The sequence below is a fragment of the Catharus ustulatus genome, chromosome 4 (genome assembly GCF_009819885.2).
Source record: "Catharus ustulatus isolate bCatUst1 chromosome 4, bCatUst1.pri.v2, whole genome shotgun sequence".
Taxonomy (NCBI): Eukaryota; Metazoa; Chordata; class Aves; order Passeriformes; family Turdidae; genus Catharus; species Catharus ustulatus.
Window position 1 is genome coordinate 37,526,948 of NC_046224.1, and position 17,724 is coordinate 37,544,671.

The window sequence follows — 17,724 nt, forward strand, 5'->3', positions numbered from 1 at the left end:
CTTTTGTAAAAACTAAGATTCAAGCTCAGTTGCACAGGTGAATGTTTGGTATTGCGTTAACCTTTTTTATTGTTCTACAGGGTTACTAAATTAATTAACCAGAATTAAAAAAAAAAAAAAAAGCATCTGACATGCTCGATAACCCAATAAAGCTACAAAAGCTTTAAAAGCAACCTTTTCTAATTGAAACTGTGATTTAGTATAAAACACACTCTCTGAGCTAAAAGGTGAACATTTTTAATTGGATTGAAAAATCATATCTCAAAATTGGAGTGAAAAAAAATATTTGAGGACATATTTAATTTCTGTTATTTAGGACAATGGGAAGTAGAGCATGAGGATTTTGTGCACCATCAAAGAAACATTTACTCAAGACTTGTATTTCATTTGAATAAATCCATTTAAAATGGAATAAAATTACAGAGTCATCAATCAAAATACCTTCCTAAAGAAGTGATAAATTGCTTGAGCAAGAAAGGTTGATTTGAGGGGATAGAGGGAACTCAAACTCAACTTTCAAGCTTTGAGCCTGCACAGCTATTCTGTCCCTGAGCCTGAGCAAATCCTAAGACCAAGCCAGTGTGCAAAAGGATCATCTGGGTTTCTGAGTCTGATTCCACTCTCTCCTAAGCAAATGCATTGAACAGTCCTTTTTATAAACTACTCAGGTCCACTCTTGAATCGTGTTTTATTTTTCTTTCCCTTCCTGTGCATAAGTTAAACCAAACTGGACAGAATCCAGGGACTTACTTCCCTGTTCAGCAATATATTACACTGCCTGGAATATCACTTCTTAACAAAGCATAACTGTATTTTGTTAAGCACTTTATTAGACCGAACATAATGTAAATTCAAACCTGACAACAGATAACAGAAGATATCTACTAAGCATTTTTTCCTCATTGTTTATGTTCTTTCTTTCCCTTCTTCCACTTTTCATTTGCCCTATTTTCTTCTGTGTAAACTATGTAATTGGACTAGGGAAAAAAAGCATTTGAACACTATGTATTCTACCATTGAAGCCTGTACATAACCTTTTCCTTACACAAGGTATTCTATGCCTGTATAGCAGCTGAAATAACAAATGAGCAGAAGGAGTTATTTAGAAGGAAACAGAAAGTGATTCTCTAGCCAGCACAGAAGTCCTTGAATGCCTTTCACCATTCCTTCTGAGAGGCACCTGATGTGTAGGTAGCCCAGAGGGGCTTATCACAAGCTTTCAGTGCCTGTGGCAAGTGTACATATGGGAACTGATGCTCTTCCATCAATAACACATTTCCTGAACACATCCAAATGTCCCCTTCCAAAAAGCTGTCTCCTTTGAAATTGTTTATCACAGAAAGACAAGGAAAGATAAGACAACCCCAGTTAAACTGACCTTAGTTAATGAAACTTACAATAACACGGACATTATTGTGAAAAACTGGCCATTACCACTGTTCTCTCTTTGAAAAGTCATGCTACATCTCAATTGAACACTTCCCCTCACATGAAATCCTCCTCTCCCCAGCTGACCTAGAGTTTAGATTCTACTAAGCTCCACATAGGAAGAAAAGCATCCTCAAAGCTCCACAGCTTTAAAAGCCTCTGTACAGTCATCACTGCCAACTCATGTACATCTGATTAATTAAAATATCAAAACAATGCAGGGATTTAACAACGAAATGCACATTAACCACAATAAAAAGTTCATAACTAAGTCTGTAAAAACTTATGCCATGAATACCATTCTGTAGGTTACTTTTTAATTTTTAAACCAAATTCTTTGCACTTAACTGGAGGAAAAAAAAGAGAAAAAAAAACAACACATATTTTGTATGCATTTTAAAGAAAGAATATCTTCAGGTTGGCTCTAACTTTTCCCTTCTGTGAAAAGGGAATTATAGTTTAGAAATCTAATGATTCTGTGGAAAAAAAATCAAAAAACATTAAATAATCAAAATATTTTAATCAAAGATTATTAATATTTCTACCTCCTGAGTAAGATTTGAAATTATTTAATCCATAAAATACCACAATATAATGGAATTCATTATGAGGTTTGACAATTCATATAAATTGACCAGAATTATTATCTGCACTTTATTAAGTACACTACCATATTAGGTAAAATACTTACAATCATATAACTCAATTTACTGGCCCTAGGAAATGTTGTAATGCATCTCACAGCAAATCCAATATGCCAGCAGGATGTATGACAATGCACGTGGCAGAGTGCAGGCAGATGCACAGCCTTCATCTATTCCCTGTCTGAACACAGCAGCAAAAAGGGGCTCAGTTTGTGCTTTATTCCCCTTATCCATGGGAACTCTGCAAAGTCACCAAAGACTGGGCAGGCTCTGATGGGTTATACAGCCTCCCATTCTACTGTGAAAGCAGGGTTTCATGGTACTCATACCAAGCTTCAGCTTAAACTTTTATAAAATGAAGGTTGCTTCATTTTATAAAATGAAGATTACAAAATCTCTCTCATCATTTTGGGCCCCAAGATGTTCCTGGATTTGCATGCTGTATCAAAGGAAGGGATCCATGCAAAAGATAAATAGACACCCATCCAACCACCCTCAAAATAAAGGAAAACAGTTAAAAAGAAAATAGGAATCACTGCAAAAAATAAAGAACTTTACCTCAACTTTACCTTTTCAGACCTTTAGTTCCCATTTTTAAAAGTAAACAGATCTTGACTTGGTACTCCTGCAAACAGGTGTGGTTGATCTTACCTTAGAGAGCTTTAACATCCTCGGGATTAATTACATCATACAACTCTCATGGATCTCTTAATGACAGTTAAACATTTCCAGCATAAATGTTTGCAGGAATCATCAAGGTGTTGAGATATTTTTTTTTGTTTTTCTTAGCCCTCCATCCCTCCCCTAACACCTACAAATTACACAGATGCATGTATTTCAATGGACTCAGTCCTCAGTTTTGAAATCTACACCCACTTTGTTCTTGTGTTTGCAATTTTGTTCCTCTTTTTACAACAACCCCATCACAGCACTTCAGCAAGCATCCCAAGGAGAAGATGACTTATTAAGGCATGAGAAGGACAATCTGCATTCCTGGATGCCACTGTAGACTATGCTCTGGATGGATGTGGCAGGAAAATTTTGGGATGCATACAGACACAGCAACAAAGGGATTTATCTGCATGACACCTGTGCTACTCAAGGGTACTATTTTGTAACTCATTCTCTTGATTAATTGTCTAGTCAAAATATTCTGCTTTTATGAAGAACATTAAAGACAGACTGGCATTTTTGTTAGAATGTCAGCATTTTAAACAATTAGTTCTCTTTCAGTTTCTTCTAGAAACTGATGAAAAGTCTCTAATCATTATGTATTTAAGAAAGTAGAGGAATAAGCAACTGTGTTTTCATCATACAAAACTCTGTCCTTGAGAGGACCTAAGTAACACTCTCTTTTCTGGCAAGAGAAAAAAATTATCTTTGTTCATAAGTCGTGAGTTTTCACAATATGCATATTTCTGCTATCCCAGTTTAAAGTGGTGGTATCACAGCTTGTAATTTGCATAAAAATAATGCATTTATAACAGAAAAAAATCAATACAGGAATCTTTCCAAATATTAGTGAGGCATACACGCCTGATTTTTCCAAAACAAACAAGAGCAATTCTTCCCAATACTATTATTTGAACAGAATTCTCTAGAAGTCTGTGGAAAGTTCATTTGCTAATAGAATTGAGGGAATGACTTGTATCTGAAGGGTTACCCCAGTGTGAACATCCAAGAGAGAGCTGTTACTGCTAAGCTACCTCACCACATGTTTAATAGCAAATGCGCTTACTGTGAATCAGGGCACAATATGGACCCCTCCCCTTCAACAACAGAAAGAAAATAAGAAAAATGAAGACAAGAATATCTCTTTGACATTTACAATCAGACGTTCTTTGCATTTAATCTTGTGAGAATACTGTCAGCATTGTAACATTTAACTCAGTCAACCCTCCTACATCATTCAGAAAAGCAAATCTCAGGAATCTTGTATTAGCATGGCATATTAAAAATAGCAGCCAGTGACAACACAGACAGTAGAACAAGTAGGGAAAGTCATAAAGAAGTAAAATGAGGAGTGAAAAATCCCAGTGGTAAAGCCCAGAACATGTTACCATAATATAAAGGAAGAAAGATAGTTGGCATCTCCTGCTATCATCTACCTACTATTGAGGTAGATATATCACAGTACAGTAAATAATAATGGACATGAAGTCACATATCTATTACATAAACACAGAATGATGAATAGCTGTTTTCTCACTTTGTTTTTTCTTCAGAGAGAAAAAAAAACACAAAAAAAAAACAAAAACAAAAAACCCCCAAAACTGTCTGCTTTTATAGTTTCCCAGATATCCATAGCCCAGGAAAGTAGACTATATATTATGCACATACATCATTTATTAACAACATTTAGCCTATGGAAGGAAGGAAAGATAATTATTGGGTAGCATTGATGTTTATGATTATTTTTTCTGATAGATATTACCATTCAGACAAAATTATTGAAAAATCTTGAAAATAAAGTCTCAGTTGCGTTTGTTCATTTATTCTTTTTGACATCAGAAGGCATAATTGCAAAGGCATCAGATGAAATATTTATTTTGTTTCATTCTATAGCTTTCAAAACTAAAATTATACTGAAATTTGAATAAAATAAGTTTCAGCTGTAATACAGACGTTTGTACAAAAATTGTAATGCAATTTCCCTCTGTCTCAATTAATAAACTATCTGTTGTCAAGAGTTCTGAAGAAAGAGAAATTCCAAGTTGCATTTAGGGCTAATCTAGACCATGGGCTATGTGACTGAGTCAGTGGCTTCATGTGCAGCTGGACGATCAAAAATTCAAATTAGCAAAGTTACTAACCTTCACCCTCAAACTACCAGTGCCAAAGGCTCAGCAGCAGATATGATCCTACATAGTTTAAAGCACCTTGAAGAATAAATGCATTCATGAGGGGCAGACATATGTACAAGATACACTTAAAAGGAAAATTCAAATCTCTCTGCATTCTGCTCTTAGTAGTTAGATAGCATAGAACAGTAGTTACTACCAAAACTGATATAACGTCTTTGCATAAAGAATATTAACATTCATAATACAGTTTTTAGAAGACTTTTGGATGAACAGTCAGAAACTGGGGAGAAGGAGGGGGCTCCTGAGGATCAAAAACAATGAGCAGAAGGAATAGGTAGAAACAGCCAAAACTCAGCAATGGAAAACGCGAATAAATATGCTCTAGAAATGCCTACTAGGGTTTGATCTGTACAGCACAATTCACTTCAAAAGGAGAGGGAGTATTGAATAGAAAGACAGGAAATTTTGAAAACTATATAAAATTATTTGAAATACACAAGAGCCGAGAGAAGAGACAAAGTATTCACAAAGATAGATAAACAAGTACATCATAGAAAAACATTGGCTTTTGACAAATACAGTGGAGAACAGGCTGGCAGAAATACCTGGAATCATTCACACACATCATTGGGTTCTAAATCAGCTGTTCTCATTTGTTAATAAACTTTGAGTGTCAGAACAGATTGCTTTTGAAATAATTTGCTTGATACCCAGCAGCCAACAGAAAAAGCTTACAATTTGTCAGGATGCATAAAGATTGGGGCTGAGTATAAAAATGAAATTACAATGACACTACATAAATCAACAGTAAAGCTTTACTTGGAGTGTTCAGTCACGGCTACACAGCTTAACAGAGATACAAATAAAATAAAGGATCCAGGAAGTGACCACAGAAACCATTAAACTGCAATTACTTCATATCTTATGACTTAGAGTGTAAGAAGGCACATTATGAAGGAGGTTAACTGGATTCTCCTGCATACCATTTGTAGCATCCAAACAAGAGGATATTTAACAAGTGAGGTTAAAACGATAACAGAAAGAAATTATAATGGACATAAATTTCCATGCTTCAGGAAATCTAAGTATTAACCACTAAATACCTGGGGTTACAGAACACTCCTTGGATGAGCATTTATCTGTTTCTCTAAGTAAGATTTTGGTGTCTTTCTGTTCCATGTATTGAGGCCACCACTGGAGACAAGATATTGACTCACAGTGTCTGGCTCAGTCTGACAGTTTCAGTGCTTCATTGTTTTAACTGCAGCCACAGATCACAGAAGAGCTGATACTGAGAGTATATTGCTAATATCAATCATGAGGCATTGCTCGCACAATTTTTAAAACTTACAGTTCTCCAGGTAGAAAGCAAAGCCTTCTAAAAAAAAAGCTGAATATTTAAAACTAACAGAAACCATTTCAAGACAAAAGGACATACAAAGAGACAAAAGAAATTTTCTCAGAAAACTCAAGAGCCTAAACAATTTTTCTTTATCAGGTGTACCTTCTTAACATTAATGAGACTGATTATAGACCACGGAATATTCTGAGATTGGCTCAGCTGGTGAGAGCATGATGCTAATAACACCAAGGTTGTGAAGGTTCAATCCCTGCATGGGACATTCACCTAAGAAATGGATTTTATGATCCCTGTGGGTTCCTTCCAATTCAGAATATTCTGTGACATCAGAAACAGTTCTTCCTGACAGGAGCATAACCAAGACTATAATTCAAATGCTGTGAACCCTCAGACATGCTAACAAAAGCATCACGTAAATACAACCCAAGCCCATGTCACCATGGTCCTTCCTGTCAGTTTAACTCAGATGGTGCCCTTAAATACAGGCTTTCCTTACAAAAGTCTGCATGCCAGGAAAGCAAAACCATTAAATGTTGGCAAAGTTCACTCATACAGGCTCTGATCAAGGCTATGCCTTAGTCTGCCTGTTTGATCCCTGATTCATTTACACCACTGCAATACAGAAGGTGCTTGGCTGAACCCATTCTTTCTTTCTGCGAGAACAGACAGTAACAAAAGTTTATGTGAAAAAACAGAGGACAGAGGAACTCAGTTCTTGATAAAGGGTGGGGGGAAATCTCACTAGTGGCAAAATCTGTAAAGCTTCTGGGACTTATTATTATGAGATTTCTAAAATTTATTTTTAAAAAATTATGCACAACCACTATTGAAGATAAACTGCCAATTTTTTTTCTAATAGTTCTCCTCTGTCTTTCACCACAAAAATATCATAATACAAAAACAAAGCATAGGTAGTTTTATTCAGATCACAAATCCTATTGTGCATCCTTGATGAATACCCTTCTAGTATCCACTTTACAAATACTTTTCCTTAACACAAGCAAATCCACAGACATTAAATGAGTTAAAATCCCCTTCATCCTAATGCAACTGTGTGAAATCTGCTCATAACCAACTAGAATTAATACATTTTGATTTAGGCATTTCCTAACGTTGCTTTCACATGAGTTTTTTTAATTATGTGTGAATTTTTTGCTCTGGGACTCCTAGCAAAAAAAGTCACAAAGTCTATGAGGAGCTGGTAATGGAATAGGGTAAAACATACCAATACACAGAAAAGCAACACTTGAGAAATTTTATTCCTTTGATCTTAGTGACTGGATGACACCTTAAAACTGATATATTTATCTTCCTTTTTATTTTAGAAATTTTAATAACAGTTTATATGGCCTGAAAAGATCCTTTATTATCATAGATGTCTTAAGCATAATATAGACTACACTTTAAAAAATGATTTCTAAATTTGGCCTTTCCTTTCAGAAAGTTTTTATCTAGTGATTTAAACCTCAAATAAATATACCACTATCCGTTAGTACTTTTAAATTGCCTTTTCACATTAAAAATCACATCGTACATCTTATTTGAAATGGCTTCACTAAAACTACTGACTTCAGTTTAGACACCAAACCTTTTTAGTCTGCAAAGTGGAAAGTGCTCTTCATTTGGAAGAACAGTTTTCTTCATGAAAAAGTATGTCCGTTATGGGCATCACACACTGTATTTCAACAAAAATATTTTTGTTGAATCTAATTTTTAATAAGACAGTTTGCTTAAAAGTAGCATCATCACATTTATAATTTTGTTTGTATTTATACATTTTAAAAAAGTGAACTAGATATCATGACTAAGTTAAGAGGTTTGAAATGGCTACAAACAAGTCATAGCACTAAAAGCACTGATGAAATAAACTTTCCTGGACATGTTTATTACTCTTTGAATTTGTGTTCACAACCAATGCAAACATCTGGTACTCACATGAAGAAAAAGGAAGAAAAAAGTCCTACCATAGAGACTTCTGCAGTACTTATAGTACAATAGCTAGTGAGTTTCCTATAGGACATTTTAAAAGTGCCTTAATTAATTGACTAAAGAAGAAACACCTCAAAAGTATTAAAGGCTCTCTTCCTACAATTACTGGAGAGAGCGTACTCAGAAAATATGTTTACTGTTCCAAGCTATCTCCCTAAAACTATAGAGAAAAATATTAATTATAGCTAAAGAATATCACATTTATTAGCACCACTGAGAGAAATTAAAATAGTCCTTCGTTTTAAATCCCTATAAATTATACTGTTCTTTATCAGGTACTAATTGGTACAAATATTAAAAACTGCTGGAGTAATTTTCAAGCTTTTGCAATATTAATACACCTACCATCTGATTTTGTAATTTTTCAACTTTACTTTGAAGCTCCTGTAGCCAATTATATAGTGTTATTATTAATTACAGCTTGCAGCTTGAAATATAGTGCTATCAATAGAATTTTATCTGCATAAATATGAAAATAAAACTTAAAATTGAATTAAACTGTTTACCCTTAGCGAGGGTATGTTAGAATATTATTAGTTGTGAAAATTAATTTGTTATGCCTGAAAACAGACTTTAAAGCAGAAATATCTCTGGGGAAAAGGTTACATTTCATGTATTGTATTTCTTTCATCTTCATGTTGCAAGATTTTTTAATCTTCCATTAAACACTATCTTGGGGGTGTGGGAGAAGTCCATTCATCTCACTTAACAAAATACAAAAAGCTTTAGCTTTGTATCAAACATGCACTGCGATTACTGCAGGAAATGTGAACTAATCTTAACAGCAACCCATCTTATTTCTAAATTATCAATCAACGTCTAAGAGGAAAGGAAATGTTACACACCCTAAGTTTTATTTTCCTGCTCAAAGCTCCCTCCCCACAACAGACCTCCACCTTCCCCACTGACAATTTGAAGTCCCAAAATTGTGTAATTCTGCCTCTCTGGAGACATTCAAAACCCACCTGCAACCTGCTCTAGGTGACCCTGGCTTGGAAGGGGGTTGGACTAGATGATCCTCAGAATCACTTCTCACCCTAACTATTCAGTGATTCTTCTGCGAAGAAGTAATCCAGTAATTTAGATAAAAGCAGAGGTACAATGCACAACTGTAAATATCCTGAATGAACTGACAAGAGACAAACATGATTTAAGAACCATGTCAGAGAAATGTCACAGACCATTCCCTCTCTAAACAAAATACAGCTACCTGTGTTGAAGTCTGAAACAGAGAAATCTACCGTAGCATTCATTCAGCTCATGCATTCATTGTCATTAATATATAGTTTTTGTTGTCACTGTAATGATACAATATTATGAAAGATCATAAGGAAATGGTAGTCTCTCCTTGGAAAAATGCAGTTAACTGCAATTTACCAGTATAAATGGAGTAGGTAAAACCACAGAACCTTGTTCCTAAAAACCATGTATTCAAGGTCTCACCCTGATATTAAGCGCATCATTCTCTTCTGGTAAAAAGCTGCTATAAAGCTATGATTTTGACTAGCCAAAGATTTAAAAATTCTCTTTGACTAAATGCCCTTTGTTGTCTTCCTTACACCTTTGTAAAGACGTGCAAAATCAACTTACTAGCAAAAAGGGGCAAGCAGTGTTGATGTCTCGCCTGTTCTTAATGATCAGCTCTGCTACCTGCCTTTATCATTTTTACCTCCTCTTCTAAGAGTTTAGTAAGTGTTTCACTGCCAGTACCTATCAGCAGTTGACCAACTGTGGTGAATAAAATCTGTCATGTAGTATTTCATGTATTGTTTGTAGATTTATTACATTTTCCAGCACAAACATCACTCTGAGCAAGTATGCTGAACTTAAAGAGATTTGTCTGAATCAAATGCTTTTGTATTTTGGGGGAAAAAAATAAAAGGGGAAAAGCATCTCATGATTTTCTCTCTAATGGTAAATGCATTTGCTTCTATAACAGGCAAAATTAACCATTAAAAGAAAATTGGATCAGAAACTTTCCAACATTTATTTGGTCAAAGACAAGGAGCAGAAAGCAAATAGAAGATTAATATTTAGCACGACAGTTTAATGAAGACTTGGTAAAATATGCTTCCTTTTTTTCCTCGTTCCAGTTTGTATCAATGAGTCAAGTTTCAGTTCAATGCTTAAACTCTTAAGCAATTAGTATGAATTCATTCCTTTGGTCAATGTACCAAAATGATTTAATCATGATGTCAAAATGATTACAGTGGTATCATTAACTTTTTAATGGGAGTAGAAAATTCTATAAATTTAATCATTGTCTTCAAACAATGCATGGAAGAATGAGTTGGAATAATCTCCTTCCAATCGTTGTCATGTAAAATATTTAATTTCCAGTTCTGCTTTGTCCCAGACAGGGTCTTTGTCACTAAAATGAGAGCAGATTTTGATATGTGATATATTTGGTGACATGTCAGGGTGGCACCACTTTGACCTTTTCAGTATTCCACATTTCATTTTGGAGCCTGTTTCTTCCTTTTGCTTCTATTACTGATCAAGAAATAGAAGTTGAACAGAGGACAAATCAAACTGGAAATTAAAGACAAATGGTCAAAATTATATTAAATAAATACATTAAATTAATCTGTCTATTAAAATTATGTAAAAGCCTAGCACTTTTTCAACTCTCCTTTAAAAAATAACACAAGTAAAAAAGCAAAGAAACAAGCTTTCCTATTTATATTTTCAAATCTGCTATCTCACATGTCCTCTCATACACTAAATTTTTTTCAGAAAAGAATATATCAATATTTTTCACATCCTTTCCTCAATTTTTTTTTGTTTTTCATTATGTTGATCTTCACATTCATTTTGCTTCCATCTGTTGGCTACTTATCTTAAGCAGGACACAAAGTACTCAGCAAGGAGTTGAGCTGCCCTCTACATTTGTACGCCAGCTGCACAAGAGGCACAGTGCCCCGATTAGGTTCTCTTAACACACAGTTTATTAACCCAGACCTGGCAGGTTTTGCTGTTGTGTGCTGTCTTATACTATGTGATGATTTTTGTAAACCATCATAGACTCTGTACTCTCAGACCTTATAGTTAAATGCTATTCAGTTTTCATTTTAAAAGCATTTCCAGGCCCATGGCTCAGATGAAAAGTCTGAAGACAGTGGATAATAGGATCAGGCTGGAAGGGACATTAAGAAATCATCCATTCCACCTCCCAGCCCCAAGCAAGAGCTAAGTACACTTACATAATCACTGGGCAGGTGTTCGTCTAATGCATTCTCACGGATCCTTATCAATGGAGGTTCCAAATGTCCCCAAGCAAGCTGGTGCAATACTTAATGTCTTAAACTTTAAAAGGGGCTTTCTCCAAACCTAGACAGAATCATGCAAGAGACTAATTCCATTATTTATGTTTGCATACACTGTATTTGGATAAACAAATGGTCTTCTACCTTTCTGCAAAAGCCTATTTGAAAACATTATTCTCTATCACCTCTTCTTAATCAACTCTTCTTCAAGCAAACTAAGCTACCCTTCTTAGCTGTTCCTCACAGGCCATGTTTTTGAGATTTGCCTTTGTTCTTGCTTGCTTGAGGAGTTTCACCTTTTCTGAAGTGAGGGACAAAACCTGTACTGAGTCAAAATTACATGTCACAACTGACAGACAAATTGGAAGATTGCTCAAATTAATTATAGATGGTATGTCCACCTGCATATTCTATTAAAACATGAGGAATATAGGTTCTAATTTACTATCATCCCTGCATTATTTTTTAAAATAGTGTTTTCTGATCAGTCTGTCTGAATTTCTCATTGCACAGCTCCTTCTTGTAGAAGCCTTCTTGGTGTATAAAATTTGTCCTTTTCTAGACAGTGTTTTCAGATTTTGACTCGAAAATTTTTTTCTGGATACCCTCCTAGTCCTTGTCTTAGTCCTGCTTAGACCTTAAAGTAACCTCCAGATTTTACAGAAATATTCATTCCAATTCCATCTGGGTTAAACATGAAAATATTGGCGAGTACCTGATCCAGCTTAAACAACTGCCAAATAACACACAACACATTCTTTCATTTAAACAGAAATCATTGCTAATTGCTCTCTGCTCTGAGAAAAGTTTTCTAAATAGGTCTGCATCCAGCCTATTTACACCTAGATCACAATTGCCAAATTTGCTCAGGAGAATACTTTATGTGACAATTGAGATAACACCACAAAATTTGAGAGATGTGACACATCAAGTGCTTTTTCTCCAGCTATAAGCAGTTATCTTGTCAAAGAAAATTATTAGATGCATTTGATATTATTTTTTCTTGACAATTCTGCACAGGTTATCAATCAAGTCCCTGCGGTTACATATTATTTACCTGATTGTTTACCTGAGTATTTTTCTAGGAAATAAAAATTACTTGCATGTCCTGCCTGCCTCTGCTTTCCTTCTTCAGAACCATGAGAGTCCCTGATACCCAAAATAGTTGGAAAGTTGCTGAGAGCACAGAGGTTGCCAAAAATCAAGTGTTCTAATAGAAACATAAACCACAATGGGAAAAAAAAAATCAAACCACTAATCACTACTTAACTATGCTTCTTGGTGTTACACAGATCTTTGTAATGTTTAGGACACCTATTCATGATTCTATCTGCTTTGAATTCACAATCCTGTTAATAATATTTATTTAATTTACCTTATTCATGTTAATTATTCATCAAATTACAATGTTATTTTATTTTTTCCAGGATCAATGAAGATCCAACAGAGACAAACTCAAGTAATTGTGAATATAATCTAGTTACAGTTTTTGTTTGCACCCATCTGAAGTTCTCCCTTACTTCTGGAAATGGGAAACAGTAAAAAGTCCTGTATCTTATCTGTTTGCTTTCAGAACTCAGAACTGTGTTGCAGATGGTTTCAAGAAAAATGATTTTTCAGCCAATGAATTTAGTGAGTGTCTGGGGAAGCAAATCTATTTGCCATAGATGAACTATTTCCTTTAGATATGAGCTGTGAAAGAATTATCTGTGCCTTTGTTAACCCCAGAACAAAGCAACGTACAGTAGACAGCTTTGGCTCTCCCATGAAGACACCTAGGAGCTGCCAGCAATGATCAGAAGCTAGAAAAAGAACATTTGTCAGCTCAATGAGTGAGCATAATACATACACTGGTTCCCTAATGTCAAGAATGGCTGTAGTTCCATTCTACAACCAGGTTCTTGCAAGCAATCACTTACCTTTATGATTCAAGCATAAGTACCTGAAACACACATGACATGCTCTCTATATTTACATGCAGCTAGTGAAAGTGGGAGATATTATATTTTCTCACCCAAGCTGATTCAAAACAACTGGAGTTTATATTTACATGCCCTGAAAGTCAAATCCAGTATATTAACCCACCTTTCTGAGGAAGGAGAGGAAAATTGTTTGGGGTTGGTGGAGGTGGTGTCATTTAACACTACACTTTGTGAAATACCAATTCCACCTTCTTTCAAACCACCTGCTACTCATCATCTTATTTCTTCGTGCTCAAAACCTACTGTCCCTGAGAAACAGCCATTTTTTCAGGTCAGAAAAAACTATGAAAGAGTAAAAAAGAAATTTTAAAAGGGTCAAAAGGACTTACACATACTTCTCATAGTGCCTGTATTTGTACATTTTATTATGAAGGAAAAATGGCAAGGTTATACCTTTTACTTCAGAGTGGAGGGGTTTTGTTTTAAAAATTCATCAAAATTAAAACCTCTAGGTTTATCCATGCTGGAGCATGGAAAAAGTTCAATTGGACCATCATTTTCCTAATCAAAAATTGCATTTCCTCAAATCTGGCTGTAGTTCATCATTGGTTGCTTTCTGCCCCTAAGTCATCAAGGAGCTGCCCATTTCCAAAAGGGTCGAGAGATATATATTTCTTGCCTCTCTTCTTAAATTGCTGCCAGAATTGACAATTTGGCAGACGTGCAAGAAGCAAAATCCCCCACTTGAGCCAGGTAACACACGCAGGGGTGTTGTGATCACGCTGCATGCACCTAGCCAGAGCTCAGCGATGCTCTGCGACTCGGCACCTGGAAACAACAGACCTGATAAGCACACACTCACCGATTTCTCTGGAGATCTGGGTGAACGCCTCCACACCACTCTCCCCATAGTTGCCTTCGGAAGCCAGCGTTGAGACGTAGTTCCACCCCAGGGCTGTCACAATGTCAACCATGGCCTGTGCTTGGTAGGAGTCTGGTGGGACCACTCGAGAGAAGTAGTCGTACCTGGTGTTGTCGCTCAGTTCTGGAGCTGTAGATGCATAGCTGATTTGAGGTATCTGCAAACAGAAGGACAAGTCATGCAAGCCAATCTAATAACATTTTACAGCACATGCTTGTACGTTTGAAAGGCTTGTAATAGATTATACACAGGCACTGTGCAGAACCAAGTATCTTGCTTTAATTAAATCAGCTGATCAGAAAGCACCTCGGATTTTGTATAATGTCAGTCAAGCCTTATTGTGCAACACTCTCACCAAGAAATAATGCATTCAGCTTGCTCCAGATGCCATGATTCTTGACATGCAAACATAACAACTTCTTTTTTTAAATTCTGGTCCTAATAGAAACAAGGGAAATAAAAAAAAAATAGGGGAGAAAAAAAGGAAGAATTCTTAATATTACTACAGAAAATGAAAGGTCAGGTATGACGACTGTTATTCTTGAAATTTGACAAATAAAATGTGGATTATTTCCATTTCTTTGTTTTATTTACGTCCATGAGTATGTGTGTTCCCATTTTGTAACTTTTTCAAGCTTTCTCTGCCACAGGTTTTTCATTTTCCAGTTTTAACAGTTCATTGTGCATGATTTAAGAACATGAAGGCTATGTATTAAACAGCAAAAGCTATCTGATGAAAAAAAAAATCCAGACCCAAAAAAAATTACCTGCATATGATAACCATGTATAGAAGGAGAAAGATTGCAAGGATAGTAAATTGCAAGGATAGTAAATTATTATTCTATTAGGAAAAAAAACAGAGTGACTTTCTGGTAACTCTTGTCTTATACAGATGGTTCAGCAATGTCCAGAAGAAACATTGTAAGAACACTCAGTTATTTTGAAGAATATTTTTAGTGCAACAAAATTTAATTAACATTTATGCTAACTTAAAAAGAGAATTATTTTCTTATTTAAAACGGTAAAACTGATTAAGCAGTCATTAGCTTGAAATAAAAGATACTCCAATTATTGCATTGCATTGTGCGCTATATTAATTAATTAAGAGGTGCTTAATTCATGTCACGAATCATGCAACAGTCTTCAAGAAAGTAATATGAATGGAATTCATAAGCTGATTCTGTTGAGAGCCAAATTGAGCAGCACCAGGCAACAAGTGACCTGGTAAATACTCCCTGTCGTATTAGAGTAGAAAGTTTCAGTGTAACTGTTATGTCTTGTTCAGTACTTCCTCATCAGTACAAACTGAAAAAGAGATTTGGGGTAAATGTGAGGAACTCAAAGAGTCTGGTCATTAACCAAACCTGCATAGACAGTGCAGATATACTTATACAGCCTGAATAAACAGTTAATTGCCTAAGGGTTAGCACAATCATTTCTCAGTCAGAAACTAGCAAAACAAACTCTTATGTATTTTGGCTGTTTTCTTCTTTAACAAATTTTCTACACATGGAAATGGCTCAGAATAAAGATCTGAAATGTTGTTATAATAAAAACCAAAGAGAACACAAATCAAAAGGAAAGGGAGGATCACAGAAATAGTTAGAGGTTATATTTCATGGAAATCAATACTACTAACAAAGAAAAAATACACCAAGTAAATTAAAGGATAAATCGTTCTTATGAAACTTGCCTTGTATAAATTCCCTTTCTTTCAGAAAGTGTTGGAAACATCTTTACCTCTTTGAAACATCTTTACCTCTTCACAGACAAAATATTTTTGGTCTATAATAATACAATTATGCATATTTAGAGCACACGTCATTGCCTTTCTAAACTTGTTCTTTTACTCTCTAAAACAGGCCTTTCTTTTCACAGATGCAAAAACAAAAAGACAACCTTTATGATTTTACTTATTTTCCTCCTTTTTGTTCCATTTCACAAATATTATGTCATTGATCCTTTGCTGAAAGTTATTTCATCAATAATGTCTGTACAATCAACAACAGTAAGAAATCTTTTAGACTGATACTTTGGCAATGAAAATCTTGAAGCCTAGACCACAGACTTATATCCATTAACTCTCTCAGTTCATTTTTCTGCAGGCATGAGATGAATAACAAAACCTGGATGTGCGTTTGCAGGAGAATTCTTGGCTCAACCACAGCAATGAGATGTTTCAGATCAATAGAGATGTTTTATGTACTACAAATATCATTTTTTTGCAAAAGGCAGAGAAGAGATGTTCCTTTCCTACTTTTTGTCTCTTTACAGTTCAACTCCTTCCCTAAAGTTATTTCTAATAAAAGTGGAAGAAAACAGAAGGCAAATACAGCACAAACACAATACTCTGAAATCACTGGGCACACTAGTAAGCTTAAATCCCCCTGTTTTATAACATCTGCAAGCTTTTTACTAGCAGGAAAAAATATGCCATGTGAAAGTAGGGAGAAAGATACACTCTAAATAGTGAACCAAACTTAAGTTTGGAAAAAAAAAATGGTTCTTGCAATGAAATATATAATTATTTTCCTCATTTCCTTCTGTATATATCCCTCATGGTTATAAACAACACCATGTTCAAGAATTTTCTCCCCAAAATTGCAGAACTCCCACCCAGAAATGCTTCATGGACTTCCTTTATGAAAGCAGTTTATGCAAAAGTAAACAGTAACTTCCTTCTTTTCCTAAATGTACGATTTTATACAGGGGAAAAATAGTTTTAGCTGTGGAAAAATAGCTTTAAAATTTGAGAATTTGGTTTATGCTCCAGTTACATAGGAAGTGAAGACTCAGAATGAGACTCAAAGAAATTTTCTGGCATGAGGTCAAATTCTTTCTGAATTTAGTGGTTCAATAATCCATGAATGAAAAATATATACATTAAAATATAACAACTCTAGTTATGGACTGTAGGTTTAATAAAGCATTTTACATTTCCCCAAGTACATTTTACAAGATGGAACATAATGCTGCCTAAGCAAGGGAACTGTTATGCTCTATCAATTCAGTAATGTGTGTTTTTAAAACTCCCTAAATACAGACTGTATTTCTACTTTAAGTTCCACTAGTCTCTTGAGACATAAATTTGCATTTTGAAAGAAACCTGTAAAGAAGGAGTTTTATTTCTCATTCTAGATTTCTCTATCTAATATTTCAAAATTAAATACAATACTTGTAACATTTACATTGTATTTAAGTGGTATATATCAGTGTTAATAGTGTATTTCTTTCTCTCTTGGGGAAAGAAATTGATTATATAACCACATTTGAATTGGTTCTTGCACAACATCTGTCACATTCACTAACAGTTGCTAAAAGCATACATGTTTGACTGTTCATTGATATGATTCTTGTATTTCTTCCTGCCCTTTGCTTTGGCCACTGTC

General features: G+C 35.0%; 1 protein-coding gene across 3 annotated transcripts in view; it reads right to left on the reverse strand.

Annotated features, from left to right (window-relative positions):
* Window positions 1–17,724, reverse strand: part of GRM8 (glutamate metabotropic receptor 8) — a 315,998-nt gene that overhangs the window by 238,434 nt on the left and 59,840 nt on the right. For all 3 annotated transcript variants that reach the window (XM_033057743.1, XM_033057746.1, XM_033057744.1), the window contains one exon: window positions 14,276–14,492. In XM_033057743.1, coding sequence (XP_032913634.1) covers window positions 14,276–14,492 — 217 coding nt within the window. The remainder of the gene's footprint in view (window positions 1–14,275; window positions 14,493–17,724) is intronic.